Below are 18264 nucleotides of genomic sequence, written 5' to 3' on the forward strand. Positions count from 1 at the left end.
AGAATTTTTTTTTCTGATTTCAGACAATGTAAAGTGTATATTACATCCAACATGAAATAACACATGAGGCAACAATAATGCTGCCGACATTTATTGTTCAGTAACTACTGAGAAGCTTCCTACGTTCCTGTTATACAGATACACCTTCATCCTCACACTGGAGAGTCCACAACTATGAGTGTATAATAACAGCCACTCTTCAAGCAACTTGCACACTGTATTTAACACTGCATTATGTGAATCTGCATAAGCAATGTGAGTGGTGAATTTGCATTTGGTGCAAACTTCAAACTAACTGCACATGTTTCTAAATCACAGTCAATGCACAATGTCACAAAGTTTTGTTTTTGTATTTATTATTAATATTTCTTACTCTTTCTGTGGAAGAGCACACACTCAAATCTGTCACACACTTCTAAGTTGGTGTCACTACAGTGCTGAATTCAAGTGGGTGAGGAGAGGAAAAAAGATTGGCTGTATCACTTATACATTACTATTGACTGGGCAATAAATATACTTTGGCTAATTTGCAACCCCAGAAAACAGCATGAAAATAATAAGCTTAGGTGAACTGTAAATTCTAGCAATTTTAGCCTCATAACCAGTTGCCATGAAAATCACAGGTTAAGACTGCATGGCATGTTCACTATGGCAGTAAGAACAACTCTGAGATGTCATCTTTAAATTTTATGTTCTAAAGGTTTAGTTCTGCATATAAATTTCCTAGGTGATTGAGCCCATCACTACAAGATCCATTTTGAAAGGAAACACTGAGAAGCCGAGCATTCTTACTCCGTTGTAACATACAGCTAAGAAAATAATTCCTGTATGTTATTCATTTTATGCTATACACATTACTCCCTTTCCATTTCACTTACATTCAACTGCTTGCTCTGTAGGTAGTGGAAGATATTTCAATATCTGGTTAAACTATTTTAAAACTATACTATGAAACTCTGAGTATGCATATATTCATCATTTATTCCACCTAAATGACAGTATACCCCCTAAGTTTTATAAAGAACCAGTATATTGCAACAAAATCCTACCCTGTAAAGTTTATAGCCTAAAAAGTTCAAAACTCTTATATGGTAAGAAGCAAGGACTGCAAAATTTTTGCTTTATACAAAAAAAATCCACCTTTAAGAATTATAATCTAAATTATTAACATCTGATAATACTATAATGATATTTTGATACCCTACCTAACACTATCATATGCAGCATTAGGACTATGATAACAATCTAACAACAATAAATATGGACTCAACTTGATATGCAAGTTACTATAGCAACAAGATACAGTGGTTTCTCGAGTTTCACGTGACTCAGTACTGAATTTGCAATTTATGGGTTTGTGGTGATCCCCTAATTCTCTGGATTCCAAAATCTGCAACTTAGATTAGCATTTCCTGTGCATTAGTTTTTGAAAATGGCTTTCAAGAACATCATAAATCACTATTTACAAAAAATTACACTCAGCAGGTTATGGTAACTGTGCTCTGAATATTGTGATAAGATTAACTGTAGCACTGTGCTGAAGAGGACACTTTTCCACATGATTTAACCCCTCAATGACCATGAGGTAATACATTCGTGTGCACCACAGGACAGCCCTGGGACAATTTTTCAAATTTCAAAAATTAGTATTTTCTTCTTGCAGATGTGAAGAGGTGGTGGTGACCATCATCCACTCACTTGATGTAGTGCTGCCTACTTCTTCCTTAGCCTTTATCATTCTTTTTCTGTGCCTGCCCTCCTCTCTTCCTATTTCTCCCATCTTTCCTGTCACTACTTAATGATTTTCTTTCCGTTACTGGTGGCTTTACTTTGAGTGACAAGCCAAATGGTTTCCTGTAAGCCAAGACACCATTTACAATGCTGCGTGGTAACCATATAACCGAACCATACGTGCTCCCTACGTGTCAAGTGGGTTGGTGGAGGGTTAGTGCCCCTCCCTGTAAAACAAATAACTCAAGAGTCAAATGGCCAACCCAGCCTTTATCATTCTTTTTCTGTGCCTGCCCTCCTCTCTTCCTATTTCTCCCATCTTTCCTGTCACTACTTAATGCTTTTCTTTCCGTTACAGGTGGCTTTACATTGAGTGACAAACCAAATGGCTTCCTGTAAGCCAAGACACCATTTACAACGCTGCATGGTAACCATATAACCAAACCATACGTGCTCCCTACGTGTCAAGTGGGTTGGTGGAGGTTTAGTGCCCCTCCCTGTAAAACAAATAACTCTGAGTCAAATGGCCACCCCGTACGGGATTATGGCGTCTGACAATAGATAGATAGATAGATTTGAAGAGAATCGTCTGGCACACCTGGCAATGTTTTTTTTTTTTCTTTCTTTCTTCACCCATCTTGTGATTCACTATGATTCAAAGATAAACTCATCAAATGACTATGCACTTGCCAGTAACATGTGAAAACTGATTGCCTAAGTGCTTGGGATGGTATAGATGGTTCATGTAAACATACCACTGACCTTCGTTCCATTCCCATAACTTCGCATTTTTTTTTACAGATTGTGCTAATTAAACACCTCGACATTTGTACTGTACGATGTCGTTCAACGTCAGGGGTCATTAAGGGGTTAATAAGGGAATGATACTTTTCATGAAAGGAAGGGGGGGGGGGGAAGGAATCTGGTCAACAGAAGTCATGCAATAATAAAATTTAAATCTCTGAGAGGTGGACAAAGGTTTTTCTCTTAGTGTGCATAAAAGTTATTAGGGATGTGGACTGACTTCAAATAGCTTAATTCTTTGACTGCAATGCCTGTACAGTATTTTGGTAATGTATATGTGCTCGTAAAGAGGTTGATGCTGGGAATGGTTGCTGAAACAAGGGCCGCAAGTGGACGATGTGGAGGTCTGTCAGATTATATGACTGTGGTGTGAAGGATAAGATGAGAGAAGTGAGGAGGACCAGGAGGGAGAGGGGCAGTCAGGGAGAATGACTAAAAATCAAGATGCTAAGGATCAAAGAAATGGCAGATGAATACAGGACCAAAGCAGGCAAGGACTTGGAATCAGCGAACTGGAATGAAATTGACGTAGACATCTTGTGAAATGCATATAGGAATTGCTTAGGAATGCTAAAATGGTGAATGGTGAGGCAAGTGTAACAACAAGGAAGAAAGGTACAGTGTGATGGGGTGAAGAGGTTAAGAGAGAAGTGGAGGAAAAATGAAAGAAGTGGCTAGAGTGGTTACAGGGCAGGGGTTCAACTGAAATAAAAACTGAATATACTGAGAGCAAGAAGCATGTAAAGAGACTAGTGAAGTGGAAAAAGTAAGAGGCAAATGATGATCTAGGAAGAAAAATGAATGCAAATTACTCTGAAAATAGGAAGTTATTCTGGAAAGAGGTGAAAGAGTGATTGTCTATGTGTTTGACGGTGCAAAAGTGGATGTATGTGAATTAACTAAAACTAAATGGTGAGGTGAAAGTGTGAGAGAATGGGAGTATGGACGAGGTATAAGTGCTGGCGTGGGTGAGAATGAGAGGGCAAAAGAAGGAGTGTGTATTGTTGTGAGTAACAGACGGAAGGAGATATACGAGACTATGGATCAGTTGGCTCAAGGATTGTGTGGGTAAGATTGAAAATTAGACTACAAATGTAGGTGATTGTGTGCGTGTGTGTCAATGCAAGATTGTACAAGCAGAGTCAGGGAAGAGTTCTGGACAAATGTGGAAGCATGCAGGGAAAAGTCTGAATGGAATGAGAGAGTGCTTTTGATTGGAGACATGAATGGAAAAGTAGGGAATGTGATTGTGGATGGAGTAGTTGGTGAGTGGGGTGTGCCTGCAGAGATGGATTAGAATGGCAATGCTTTAGTGGACATTTGTGCCAGGAGGGGGTTGGTGATAGCCAATACCCTCTTCAGGCACAAAATGATCCATAGGTATACGTGGCGAGTGATGAGATGAGTGGGTGGTCCACTTAATGAACGGAAGGCAATGACTGATTATGTCTGTTTGGATGACAGAATGAGAAGGTGTGTAATGGATGCAAGAGTACACAGAGACTGGGGAAGTAGACTTTCTGATCACCACTTGGTGGTAGTCAGAATCATGGTCCAAATGAAATGGAGAAATAGAAGAAGGGAAGGACAGGAGGAAGTGGTTCATACAAGGAAGGTGGAAAGGTTACGAGAGGATGGAAAAAAGACAGAATATAAGAGGGAAAGGGAGAAGGGATTGGGTAAATATGGATTGGAGCAGATGGAGGACATGGAAGGTGTGTGAAAGATATTCAAAGAAGAAATTTGTGCAGGATGTGAGGTGGTATGTGGGATGAAGGGAAGACGAAAGGGGGTGCAGGGAACAGCACGGTGGAATGAAGTGAGAGAGGCTGTGGCATAAAGAAGAAAGCATATAGTGGGTGGATGAGAAACAGGGGCATGGGAGAAGTTGAGAGACAAAAGACTGAGTTACATGTAGAGAGGAAGAGAGTGGTGAAAAGATCAGTAAGAGAGAGTAAGAAGAGAGTGGATAAGGAATTTGGAAGGAATTTGAGTGTAATGTGGAGGGAATGTAAGAAAATGTTCTGGAAAGAGGTAAAGACAGTTAGACATGGTGCCAAAGAAGTTAGCTGGGAAGTGAAAGATAAAAATGGTAGATTACTAGTGGAGAAAGGAGAAAAAGTGAGCAGATGGAGAAAACACTTTAAGGAACTGTTGAACATAGAGAATGAAAGTAATGCGAGTGTAAGTGGCTGGGGAATGGCTGGGAGATGGAGGGATGTGAGAAGAGAGGAAGAAATCAGTAAGATGGAAGTTGTGGATGCAATGAAGAAAGTTAAAATGGGGAAAGCCCCAGGAATTGATGGAGTGTGTGTGGCGAAATGCTGAAGCATGGGGGAGAGATAGCAGTAGAATGAATGTGGAAGATGTGCAGATTGGCCTGGGAGGAAAGTAGACTCTCGGAGGATTGGAAGTCAGGTATGGTAATTCCCCTGTACAAAGGAAATGGGGACAAAGAAGTATGTGGCAATCATAGGGGCATTTGTCTTCTTTGTGTAACAGGAAAAGTATATGGTAAGATATTTACTGACAAAGTTCAGGAAATAACAGAGGAATTAGTTGGAGAAGAACAGGGAGGTTTTAGGAAGGGAAGATATTGATTCTCAGATCTTTAGTGGAAGACTTTCTAGAAAAGGGAAAGAAGTTGTATGCAGCCTTCATGGATTTGGAGAAAGCATATGACAGGGTGGATAGACAAGGAATATGGAAAGTATTAAGAATATATGGAGTAGATGGGAAGTTGATGAGTGCCATGAAAAGTATGTATGAAGGTGCTAAGAGTGCAGTGCATGTCGATAGTGAAGTGAGTGAATTTTTCCATTGGAAGGTTGGATTGAAAAAGAGATGTGTCATGTCTCCATGGTTGTTCAATCTATGTATGGATGGAGTTATAAAAGAGATACAAGATAGGGCAGTGGATGCTGGAGTGGCCCTAGTGTGAGAGGGCCTTGTCTGGAAACTCCCTGTACTGTTATTTGCAAATAATATTATGTTGTTAAGTGAGGACAAAGGGGAGCTGCAAGGCTTAGTGGATGAGTTTGGAAGAGTGTGTAAGAAACAGAATCTAAAGGTGAATGTAAGGAAGAGTATAGTTATGGTCTTCGACAGAAGTGAAGTCAGTGAATGTACAGTAAGGTTAGATGTGAAGGAAATGGAAAATGTGAGTACAGTACCCTCACGTCCAGCACGGTAATATTGTCATGCATGGGTCACATGTTGGACTAACAATAGAGCTTATGGGGAAAAATGAATTATGACAGCAACCCTAGGAAAGGTCACCCTAAATACCTATACATATATTGGTACTATTGTAATTATAATACATGGTACTGTGCTATGAATGATAACTAACCTTTTAGGATAGTGTTGGTGGGCTTGCTGGGAATGGAAGGTGGTATCCAAGGCTGTAGGTAGTCCTACTGGGTCCCCGGAGGATGGCTGCTGGCGTCACTAGCAGGTAATGGCTGTTGCTCCTCCTCAACCTCCCTCATAAATCCTTCAAAATCACACTCAGAATCACTATCTTCGTCCACAGCCATGGAAGGTCCTGCTTCTGCCTGTCCTAGCACTCTGTAAGCCTTCACTGCTGACAGGATCTTGGCTTGGTTTTTTATTATGGTCCTCACGTTGGCTTCATTCATGTCGTAGGCCTTGGCAGTGTCAACTTTCCTCTCCCCTTTCTTCTTCCTCTCGATGCTTTCTAGCTTGGTGGCCTAAGGGAGGTGCCGACGCTTCTTGGAGTTCTCAGAAGGCTTCCTAGGCATCGTGAGCAGGGTAAAATGCAATAACAAGGGCAGAAAATGCAGCAAGAAAAAAGCACCTTCCAATGCAATTATGCGACTGAGTGGCGCTGTGGCGGGAGAAATTTAAACAAAACATCACGTGACACCAGAAGCGTTTTTAATTGGGCGGCATCACGATCACGTCACGATAGAGGGCGGGGAAGGCTACTTGATCAGAAGTTTTCATTGGCTATCATCATCATGGGAATGTCCAGTATGACTGTGTTGGACCGGGGGTGATCGTGCTAGAGTAATTGGGCGGCATCACGATCACGTCACGATAGCGGGCGGGGAAGGCTACTTGATCAGAAGTTTTCGTTGGCTATCATCATCATGGGAATGTCCAGTATGACCGTATTGGACCGGGGGTGATCGTGCTAGAGTGAACTCTGCGGATTTTGCCAACTTCTCGGAGCTCTGTGCGTGTTATGCTAACACACTCGTGTTGCAGTAATTAAATCGTATTAAATAATACTAATTAATTGCTCTCCGTGCTGGACCCGAATCGTGCTGGACTAACGCGTGTTGGACGCGAGGGTACTGAACTTTTAAGTACTTGGGTAGTGTGATGAGTAATGATGGACGTTTAGAGGGTGAAGTTCTTGAAAGGGTAAAACAAGGAAGAAAGGTTGCTGGTCCCTTAAAAGCAGTGACAAGAAACAGGGAAGTGAGCAAGGAAGTGAAAAAGGTTACTACATGACAGTATTGTGACACCAACTCTAATGTATGGAAGTGAAGATTCGACCTTGTTGGAGGGACCGAAGTCCAGAGTGAGTGCAATGGGAATGAGTTAATTGAGAGGAGCATCTGGAGTCACATGGAGAGACAGACTGACAAATGAGGATGTGAAGGAGTATTGTGGTTTGGATGTGGATGTGATAGGAAGAGTTTGGAGAAACACACTGAGGTGGTCTGCCCATGGGGTGTGAGCTGAAAGCAGGGCAGTGAAATGGCGGGGGACAGGGCGACATGGAGGCAAACTGTTTGAGGCCACCCATTATAGGATTAAGGAGTCTGGCAATAGATAGATAGACAGGTGAGGAAATGTAGAAGAGACAGCAGAAAGAAATGTGAAAGTGTGCAGGATGTAAGTGGTAGATTTCTAACCCATGTGGATGAAGTAAAGACCAGATGGAGAGAATATTTTGAAAGTCTAATGAATGGGAATGGGGGGAGCAAAGTGACTGTAAACATGATTACTTTATGGGGGGTGCAGAGAAGGAATGAAGTGCCAGGAAAATGTGACACTCACACATGTGAAGAATGCTGTGAAGCAGCTGCAAAATGAGAAAGCAGCTGGAGCTGATGACATGTCTGCAGAGATGATTAAGTATAGTGGCAAGAGTGGAACGTAGCGCTTGTTCGAGATATGTAAGAAGGCATGGACAAGTGCAACTGTGCCAGCTGAGTGGGAAAAGACTGTGATTGTACTCCTGTACAAAAATAAAGCTAAGCGAAGTGAGTGCAAGAATTATCGTGACATAAGTTTATTGAGTGTTGTAGAGAAGGTATATGGAGGAAATATTATAAAGTATGAGAGATATCAGAAGTCCAAGTGAGTGATGAACAGGGTGGCTTTAGGAATGAAAGAGGATGCGTGGATCAATATCTGAAGTGAGACAGAGAGTGGAGAAGGCTCGTGAGAAGGAGTATAAGATGTTATGGTGTTTATGGATCTGGAAAAAGCATATGACAAAGTAGACTGAGAAGGATTGTGGATGGTTTTTCACATGTACGGTGTAGATGGTAAGCTGCTATGCGCCAACAAGCGTTTTTATGATGGTAGTGGGGCATGTGTAAGGGTAAATGGGCATCTACGTGAACGGTTCACATTCAATGTGGGCGTGCAACAAGGCTCTGGTATGTCCCCATGGTTGTGCAATATATATATATATGGAAGGGATGATGAGAGAAGTAAAAACACGAGTATCTCAAATTTTTATATGCTGATGATGCAGTGCTACTTGCAAATACTGGACAAGAGCTTGGTAGGATAGTGCAGAGTTTTGTTAATGTCTGTGAGTGTCATGCCTTGAGAGTAAACATAGAAAAGCATAAAGTGATGATAATCAAGAGAGAAGGTGACTCCCAGTGTGATGTTACAGTGATAGAAAAGAGAGGAAAATGTGCAAAAGAAGTTGAATGTACAGTGACTTGAGGAAGTAAAGCAGCTGGTGCTATGAAGGCCTTGATAAGAAACAGAGGCCTGAGTGTTGAAGCTGCACGAGGCTTACATGAGGGAGTGTTAGTGCCAACTCTAACATATGGATGTGAGACTATGGTGTTGAATGAAAATGAAGGTCAAGAGTGAGAGCAACAGAGATGGGACTGCTGAGGAATGTATGTGGAGTAGTGAGAGTGGATAGGATATGAAATAATATGATTCATGAAAGATGTGGAATGAGGAAGTCTTTGGGCACCAGAATCAAAGACTGTACTGAGATGGTATGGTCATGTGGAAGGATAACAAAAGAGTTGTGAAAAAGGTATATCTGAGTGAATCTGAAGGAGGGAGAAGGCTAAGCAGGCCAAGGAGAAGGTGGAGGGATATGGTGGGTGGGTGTGTGAGGAAGAGAGATATGGAAGTCGGTGAGGCTTGGGGACTGGGAAGAGACTGAGCTGGCAGGATGAATATTGTGAGAAGAAGCACATGATTGGGGATTTGCTACTCCTTTTTAATGTGACAGTGTCCAGATTGACTCTATCGGATGCATTTTTGTGAAACTGCAGTATGTGGTGAACGTTTTTGGAGTGTCAGATAGAGGCAGGGTTCCGGGGGCTTAAATAGTGAGTGAATGGAAGCATGGCCCATTGGATTGGGCAAATTTGGGCTGTATGGAAGTTGCTACTCCTCACCCTGCCCTAGGGTGGGAAAGGAAGTCTGGATGATGATGATTTTATTCAGCCAATGACTAAGCAATTTTATTAATCTGGTGTAGTTTGGGAGGCTAAGAATAACTAAGCAATTTTATTAATCTGGCGAAGTTTTGGAGGCTAAGAATAAAAAGTAATCTTGATTAACCCTTTCATTGCCAAGGATTAATGCATGTATTCCATTCCAGCTAACACCACACAAATATATTTGGCTGAAAGGAAATCTCACCATCCAAGGGTTATATGATTTGAACTACAGTAGTCTGGCCACTGGCCTAGGCATGCCTTGGGCCCTCAAGGGCTCCCACAGGAACAATAAGACTTTGGATTTTTTTTTTCTTCCTGTTTATAATACTTGATAATTGTACTCACTGAATATGATCATCAGTGGATGTTGACAAGAGTTTCCTTGAACAAACCACTCATTCCTCAAATCTTTCCCACGTAACTGATGTATCACAGAAATTTCCTTCTGACAGATTTCATCTGAAAACTGAAGCTCATAACACCTTAAATCCTAGGAACAAATATACAACTGTCCTCCTCACAACTGCATTTGAATACTGAAGCTTGTAAGGTTCTATATCCTGTTTACAGTATGTCTATCCCTTACCTGTCAGGTTTATAAAATCTAATATCCTTGTCATAAACAGAAAATTTTGCTCTCTATAACAGGCTACTTAGAAAATTATGGCCAATCTGTTCTTCTCTGGGAAGAAAACATTTCTAAGCTCTTGAAAGCTAGCAGCTGATCAGCTATTACAGCTGTGTCCAATAATATACTTCCAGTATTTTTTTCATTAGGGTTCACCATCCACTCTCTCAATGTAGCACTGCTTTGGGTGTCTGCCCTTTCCTCTCTTCCATCTTTCCTCTTCTGCCTTTCTTTCCTCTTTCTTCTGCCTACAGGGGACTTTACACTCCCTCTCCTGTCTTTCCTTCCTTCATTCTTTCCTTTTCCATCTGCTTATGGGTAACTCTACACTAAGTGACAAGCCAAATTGTTTCCTATACATCAGGAAACCATTTACTACATTAGGTGGTAACCATATAGTCAAAATTATGGCATCTGGTGGTTTAGTGGGTAAGTAAGGTGCTCCAATCATACTGAGCCTGTGTATGCTTATAACCAAGGATGGTTGGGGTTTATTGTTCACATAATGACACTCAGGGAGGAGTGAAGCTGGTCACTCATCTTAAATATCAGGACCAACTTGCCTAGTCCCAGGTTCCTACACTCCTTATAGGGCGACATAGGATTGGATGATGGATGGATGGATGGTTACAATAACCATTTCTGATGAGAAAAATACTAATACAACTAATTATAACAATATTTGTATAGATTAGCTACACAGAATGACGAGTCCTTCAAGTGCTCATCAGATGGCCTAGATATGCATGAGCTTTTTAAATTTTGCAGCCAAATCAACACTTTCAGACAAAGCTTTTATGAGGTACCATACTTTATTCCTCCCCCTCCCTATATTAAGACAAGTGACAGTAACTTATACACCAATACTGCAACAGAATTTAAAGAATCAATGATTAAAATCTTAAAATTACCATAAGATATATATATACCCAGAATTTTTATGAATGACTGGCAGACACAGGGGGTTGACTGCTAAGGGAACGTTAGTCAAAAGAAGTGGGAAGTATGAAGTTTTTTCCAAGGCAATTTCTTCTCAAGTATTTTCCTCCCGAGTTCAGCCCATGCTATCTCTATTCAAATTTTTTATTAATTTCTGTATCAGTCTATTTTGTGCTTACATCAGATTATATATCAGCAATTACAGGAGTGAACAACTAAAGGGTATATGTAAGTGTGAAAGTGGAAAGAAAAATGGTAGGCCAAGACGACGGTGGATGGATAAGGTAAATGATTCTGTGAGAAAGTGAGGCATGGAGGCTGATGAGGCTAGGGAACAAATGGAGTATCAAGGTAGCAGGATGAATTTTCTAAAGGGCAAATGACAAGGGTTTAGCACCCCATCTATTAACCTGCTAGTCATCAGATTAACTTTAATACAGGCAAACCCCAATATCCCCCAGAATAATGATGGGGGTAGAAATACCACCCAACCCCGCCTATCATAGGCCTACCCCCGGTTTTGCTATTTTTTTTTTTTTCCGATTTTGAAAATATTTTAGACAATTTTGTGTTTAGGTTGACATATAAACTGTTTCTAGACTTAGATTAATGTGTTGTAGTCAATGGTGGAGTGAACGCTGTCATTTGGGGTACGGATTCTCATCCATCAGACGAGGTACAAAACAGCAAGGACAACTAGGCGACTCTACAAAGAATAATTTGTGTTTGACCACTGAACATCTAACCTTTCATGGAATACAAAATAATAATTTTAAATAAATATTAATAATTGTGAAAGCCTTAGAGAGTAAATAGTTCATGCACTGATGAAAACTGACATAGATAAATCGTGTGTTTATATTTGGACTGTTGTAGGGAAAACACTTTGAAAATACAAAGGAATTTCTCAATGAATGTTGGAAAATAGGAGAGAAGACAACAAAGGAGCTCAGCAATCAGAACAGTAACTAAAATGACATAAAGAGGGGCAGTTGAAAAGGCTATCCCGAACACATCATCGATTAATAAATCATGCGTTTACATTCAGGCTGTTCAAAACACTTTGAAAATACAAAAGGATTTCGAAATAAATGCTGGAAAATAAGAGACAATAAAGGAGCTCGGCAACCAGAACAGTAACTAAAACGACATAAAGAGGGGCTGTTAAAAAGGCTATCCCGATCGCATCATCGATCGCATTCCCCCTCATGAGAATTCCCCGTAAAAACATCAACAATTCTCCTTCACAACAATTTGCACCTTGGATGGTTCTGCATCATTCATACATTATTATTATTATGCATTACAAATGTTTATTTAATAGTTCCAGGACCATCTGATAGTGGGATTGTATACAATCCTGCTGTGTCTCTGCCGAGTTTGAATACAAGTCAGATCGCATGCTCCAGTGACCTTGACTGGGTACAAGCGAGAGGGGCACTGGTTTTGGGCTTAGGTTAGCTTCTTTTACAGCTGTTAGGACATTTAGATTGGCTTTAAACTTTTTTGGGGACTCATTTGGGTGGGTTCAGGACTTGGTTGGGGAGGGAAACCTAAGGCTCAAAAACACATCCTACACTTTACATGTTAAATCTACCCCAAGATACGATACCCAGCCTAGCGATGGGTTTTCACTTAACCAATTCCACCATTAAACTGGGGCTTGCCTGTACAATATATAATATAAAGTGCATATATATGCACTGTTATGCCTCTGGAGTAGAGTTAAGATTCTGTGGGCTTGAATGGTGTGTGAATGAGTGTGTGCCCCATTTAATTAAGTGTGCTGTCAATTATTTTTCCTTCTATCATGTTCCCTCACCCCATCTCTAGGTGGAAAAAAAGAAATGGTTAGGATGATGGTGGTGATTTTCTTTAAAGTTTCAATGGCAGCTAGTTTTCCCTTCATCCATTCCTTTATAATCATCATGCCAGTTTTTCTGTGCTACAAGGTTTCTTTCCAATCTTCTCATAATAATTTCAACCAGTTTCATGCACAGAAGAGCTTCTTTTTTTGCTACCCTTGTCTTATCCTCATACATAAGTTATACCTTTATAGACTGTATGAGCTACCTAGGATATGCCAGCGCATCACCTGCTATTATCCTCTTTCCTTATTATGTTCTTTTATCTTCTTACAATGAAGAAAGTTAAAATGAAGAAAGCCCCAGGAATTGATGGAGTGTGTGGTGAAATGCTGAAGCATGGGGGAGAGATAGTAATAGAATGGATGTGGAAGATGTGCAGATTGGCCTGGGAGGAAGGTAGAGTCCTGGAAGATTGGGAGTCAGGTATAATTATTCCCTTGTACAAAGGAAATGGGGACAAAGAAGTATGTGGTAATCGTAGGGGCATTTGCCTTTTTAGTGTAATAGGAAAAGTATATGGTGGGATACTTACTGACAAAGTTCGGGAAATAACAGAGGAATCAGTTGGAGAAGAACAGGGAGGTTTTAGGATGGGAAGAAGTTATGTAGATCAGATATTGATTCTTAGATCTTTAGTGGAAAAGTTTCTAGAGAAGGGAAAGAAGTAGTATGCCACCATCATGGATGTGGAGAAAGCATGATAGGATGGACAGACAAGGACTGTGGAAAGTATTAAGAATATATGGAGTAGATGGGAAGTTGTTGAAGGACATGAAGAATATGTATGAGGGGGCTAAGGCTGCAGTGCATGTAGATAGTGAACCGAGTGAATTTTTCTATTTGAAGGTTGATTGAAACAGGGATGTGTCATGTCTCTATGGTTCTTCAATCTGTATATGGATGGGGTTATAAGAGATACAAGGTAGGGCAGTGGATGTTGGAGCAGCCCTAATGAAAGAGGGCACTGTTTGGAAGCTCCCCGTACTGTTGTTTGCAGATGTGTTGTTAAGTGAAGACGAAGGGGAGTTGCAAGGCTTGGTGGACGAGTTTGGGAGTGTGTGTAAGAAACGGAGTCTAAAGGTGAATGTGGGGAGGAGTAAAGTTATGGCCTTCGAAAGAAGTGAAGGCAGTGAATGTACAGTGACGTTGGGTGAGGAGGAAATGGAAAATGTTAGTGTGTTTAAGTACTTGAGTAGTCTGATGAGTAAGGATGGAAGTTTAGATGGTGAAGTGATTGAAAGGGTACAACAAGGAAGAAAGGTTGCTGGTTGCTTGAAAGCAGTGATAAGAAATAAGGAAGTGAGCATGGAAGTGAAAAAGTTACTACATGACAGTATTGTGATACCACCTCTAACATAGAGAAGTGAAGCTTGGCCATTGCTAGAGGGACAGAAGTCAAGAGTGAGAGCAATGGAAATGAGTTATTTAAGAGGAGCATGTGGAGTCAGATGGAGAGACAGTTTGACAAATGAGGAAGTGAAGGAGCATTGTGGTGTGGATGTGGATGTGGATGTGATAGGAAGCGTTAGGAGAAACGCACTGAGGTAGCTTGACCATGTGGAGAGGATGGAAAGTGAGAGACTGACGAGGAAAGTGTATATGAGTGAGGTGGAGGGGGGGGAGAGGGAGGGGGAGGCCAAGGATGAGATGGAGGGATGGAATGGAGAGGTATATGAGAGAAGGGGGTGTGAGCTGGGAGCGGGATAACGAAATGGCGGGGGACAGGCGACAAAGAGATGATTTGTTTGAGGCCACCCCTTATGGGATTAAGGAGTCCAGCAATAGATGGACAGATAGATCTTCTTACAATCTGTATTTACACACTACACCTTATGCACTCTGATACCCTAAACACAAATGAATAAGTGTTCTTTAATAACTACCTAACAGTTGATGAATGTAAGGATGAAAATCCTATCTATTCACTATAGGTCAATTAGAAGAATTCATATGGGATGATCCACAATCAGTGGTGTGGTAGTAACCAGCCTCTAGCCTTGGAACCAAACCCATCAAACCCCCTGTAACGGGACTAATAAAATACACTTTATTTTGTAGGTTCATTGAGGTACAGTAGTTTACATCTAATCACCACATTGTCCATACTTACATATACATATATATATATATATATATATATATATATTATAGAGAGAGAGAGAGAGAGAGAGAGAAATATATATATACAGTATATATATATATACATACAAGCTGCTAGATGCCATCAAGAGTTTTTATGATGGTAGTGAGGCATGTGCACAGGTACATGGGCATCTGCGTGAATAGTTCATGATCAAAGTGGGTATGCGACAAGGTTGTGTGATGTCCCCATGGTTATTCAATATTTAGATGGATGGGGCGATGAGAAAGTAAAAACATGAATAATGGAGAGGGGGATGGTGTTGGCAATGAATGGTGATGGATGGAATATCTAAAATTTGTTTTATCCTGATGATGCAGTGCTACTTGCAAATACTGGACAAGAACTTGGTACACCACTGCAGAGTTTTGCTGATGTCTGTGGGTGATGTGCCTTGAGAGTAAATGTAAAGAGTACAGTGATCGTAATCAAGAAAGGTGACTCCCAGTGTGATGTTACAGTGAATGGAGAGAGACTGGAGCAGTGAAAAGAGTCCAATTACCTGGGTACAGTGACAGAAAAGACAGAAAAATGTGCAGAAGTGAAAAGTAGAGTGACTCAAGGAAGAAAAGTACCTGGTGCTATGAAGGCCTTGATAAGAAGCAGAGGCTTGAGTGTTGCAGCTGTGCAAGGCTTACATGAGGGAGTGTTAGTGCCAACTTTAACATATGGATGCGAGTCTATGGTGTGGCATGAAAATGAAAAGTCAAGAGTGAGAGCATGGAGATGGGACTGCTAAGGAATGTATGTGGAGTACAGAGAGTGGACAGGATATGAAATAATGTGATTTGCGGAGTGACAAAGTCTGTGAACACCTGAATTGAAGAGAGTGTACTGAGAAGGTATGGTCATGTGGAGAGAATGGATAACAACAGAGTGGTGAAAAATGTATATCTGAGCCAATCTGAAGGAGGGAGGAGGCAAGGTCAGCCAAGGAGAATATGGAGGGATATGGTGAACGAGTGTAAGTGAAGGAGAGGTATGGAAGTCGATGAGGCTAGGGGACTGGGAAGAGATCTAGCTGGCTGGATGAATGCTGTAAGAAGAAGAGCATGATCAGGGATTTGGCACTTAATGTGACAGCGTTCGGATTGACTCTATCGGATATGCTTATGTGAAGCTACAGAATATGGTTAAAGTTTTTGGAGTACCAGATTAGGCCAGGATTCCGGGGACTTGAATGATGAGTTAATCGATGCATGGCTCATTGGACTGTGCAAACCTGGGCTGCCTGAACACTGTTACTCCTTACCCTGCCCTTGGGTGGGAAAGGAGGTCTGGATAATGATGATGATGATGATTATATATATATATAAATATAAATATATATATATATATATATATATATATATTGTGGCAAGAGGCTGGAGAGAGAGGGAAAATAAACAGGGGGGTTGGGGGGACTGCAACCAGGTCTGAAACCAGATTCACCTTTTACATAAAGAACTATGAAACAAGTTTTGCAACTGAGAAGTTTTAAAGATGCTGCGCAGAAATGAACCATCGCAAAACTAGGGAAACCACTGTAACAATATAGATCTGTGCATGAAACATCTTCTCATAATTGTTCTACTTTCATTAGTTACTACATAAAAATCCTCCCCCCTGCCCTGGTACCCATCAAAGAGTAATGTGTCAAGCAATACGGAACCTCCAAGACTGTATTATTTAGGATGTGATGTGAGCTTTCAGCCAGTAAGAAACTTTCAACTTGAGCTGAATGTATCAATGATGAAAAAAATTACAGCAACAGCTACACTTACAAAAGTCCTAGACAATACAGTATGAGGTAATTACCAGAAGAAAAGACTTCAAGAAAATAAAAAGAGTAATAACCATCATCCCTGCACCAGGCAACATCCTGCCAACCACGACAAGGAAAGCTGATCAAGGCCAAGGTCATGCCAGTTCTACATTACCTGGGTGCGTGGATATGGGGGTGGCGGATGGCCAGGGTAGGGAGGGGGTGGGGCTTGCTGACGAAGTATAGCTGGACGTGGGCCAATCATCCTAGCCACTCCAGCTCCCATACTTGCAAACCCTATAAGACAGGTGACAGGAGTGCTGTAATTTATAAACATCACAAGTCTGTGGCAGCCCTCCAATGCAGGCCCCAAATGGTTCACATCACCACAATACAATAGAAGACAAGAAAGAAAGAGAACTATCAACAGCATGTCCTGTGAAATGGACCAAGTCAGTATGTATTAACATACCATTTAACCCATAAACTGCATCACATCTTCAGCTAGTTCCAAAAGGACCAAGGCCAAAGTTGTTATTATCATTACTACTGTTATTATTACTCTTATTATCATTATTATTGTTATTATTATAATAATAATAATTATTATTATTATTCTAAAGAATTGTGGAAAAAAAAAAATTTAAATAAAGTTGCCTCAAAAAAGACTTTTTCACAAGCAAGCCACACCGTTGTTTCAGAGATAACATCAAGCATCATAGGCTCCATTGAATCATGCATTGCTACTGCACCACCATGACCATACCCTTGTAATTTGGCTGGGATGTACAGTTATATACATAAGTTATGTCTTTCACTGATTTATTTTATTTTCACATATATTTTCACCTTGTGGTAGGAGGGGGCACCCATCACCCACTCACTCAATGTAGAGATGCCTTATGGTTTCTACACTGAGTGACAAGCCAAATGGTTTCCTGTACCTAGGAAACCTACACAGGGGAGTAACCATATAACAGGGGGTTTTGGCTGTGTTAAGAGTCCCCCAGATTCCCCTATCTAAAATCACTAAATGATGGCAAATGTTTCAGAGAGCCTTAGAGGGTCCATTACCTGCCAACCCACAACCAAATGAGCACATGGCCATGTGGAATGGGAGAGGTGTGAATGAGGAAAGCAAGAGCGTGGAAGTGGTGAATGCGTTCAAGAATGCGAGATATGCCATGATGGCACTGTGTGAAACAAAGATGAAAGGATGTGAAATGGAGGAGTGGGAGGGTCTGAAATGTGTAAGATCAGGTATGAATGGGCAAGGATGATGCAAGGAAGGAGTTACATTGTTGATGAAAGACAAGTGGCAGAGTGGAATGAGAGATTACAAATGTGTCAGATCATGATGTATGTATGTCAAGTTCAAGTTTGAGAAGGTGAAAGTGGCTGTGACTGCAGTGTATGCACCGGGTAATGACAAGGTAGAGAGGGAAAATGACAGGTTTTGGGATGAGCTGGATGAAGCAGTGGGAGAAATGCCCAGGAGCTATAAAGTGACAGTAATGGGAGATATGAATGGAAGAGTAGCAATGGTCCCATGGAAGACATGATGGGTTGTAATGGAATAAAGGAGAAAATGATAATGGGAAGTGACTGAAGGATATGTGTCAGGAAAGGAGGTTGTGCATTTGTAACTCGTATTTCAAACACAAAGATGCACATAAACACGGTATAGAGGGAACAAAGATCATGTTGACAGAAGCCTGATTGACCAC

The 18264-nt window shown here is 41.0% G+C and overlaps 1 protein-coding gene across 1 annotated transcript in view; it reads right to left on the reverse strand.

Annotated features, from left to right (window-relative positions):
• Positions 1 to 18264, reverse strand: part of LOC145412518 (uncharacterized) — a 491890-nt gene that overhangs the window by 148537 nt on the left and 325089 nt on the right. The window contains exon 32 of the mRNA XM_080282412.1: positions 16713 to 16834. Coding sequence (XP_080138538.1) covers positions 16713 to 16834 — 122 coding nt within the window. The remainder of the gene's footprint in view (positions 1 to 16712; positions 16835 to 18264) is intronic.

This window comes from Coenobita brevimanus, chromosome 93 (genome assembly GCF_032717465.1).
Source record: "Coenobita brevimanus isolate Jiangsu-jjx chromosome 93, ASM3271746v2, whole genome shotgun sequence".
NCBI lineage: Eukaryota > Metazoa > Arthropoda > Malacostraca > Decapoda > Coenobitidae > Coenobita > Coenobita brevimanus.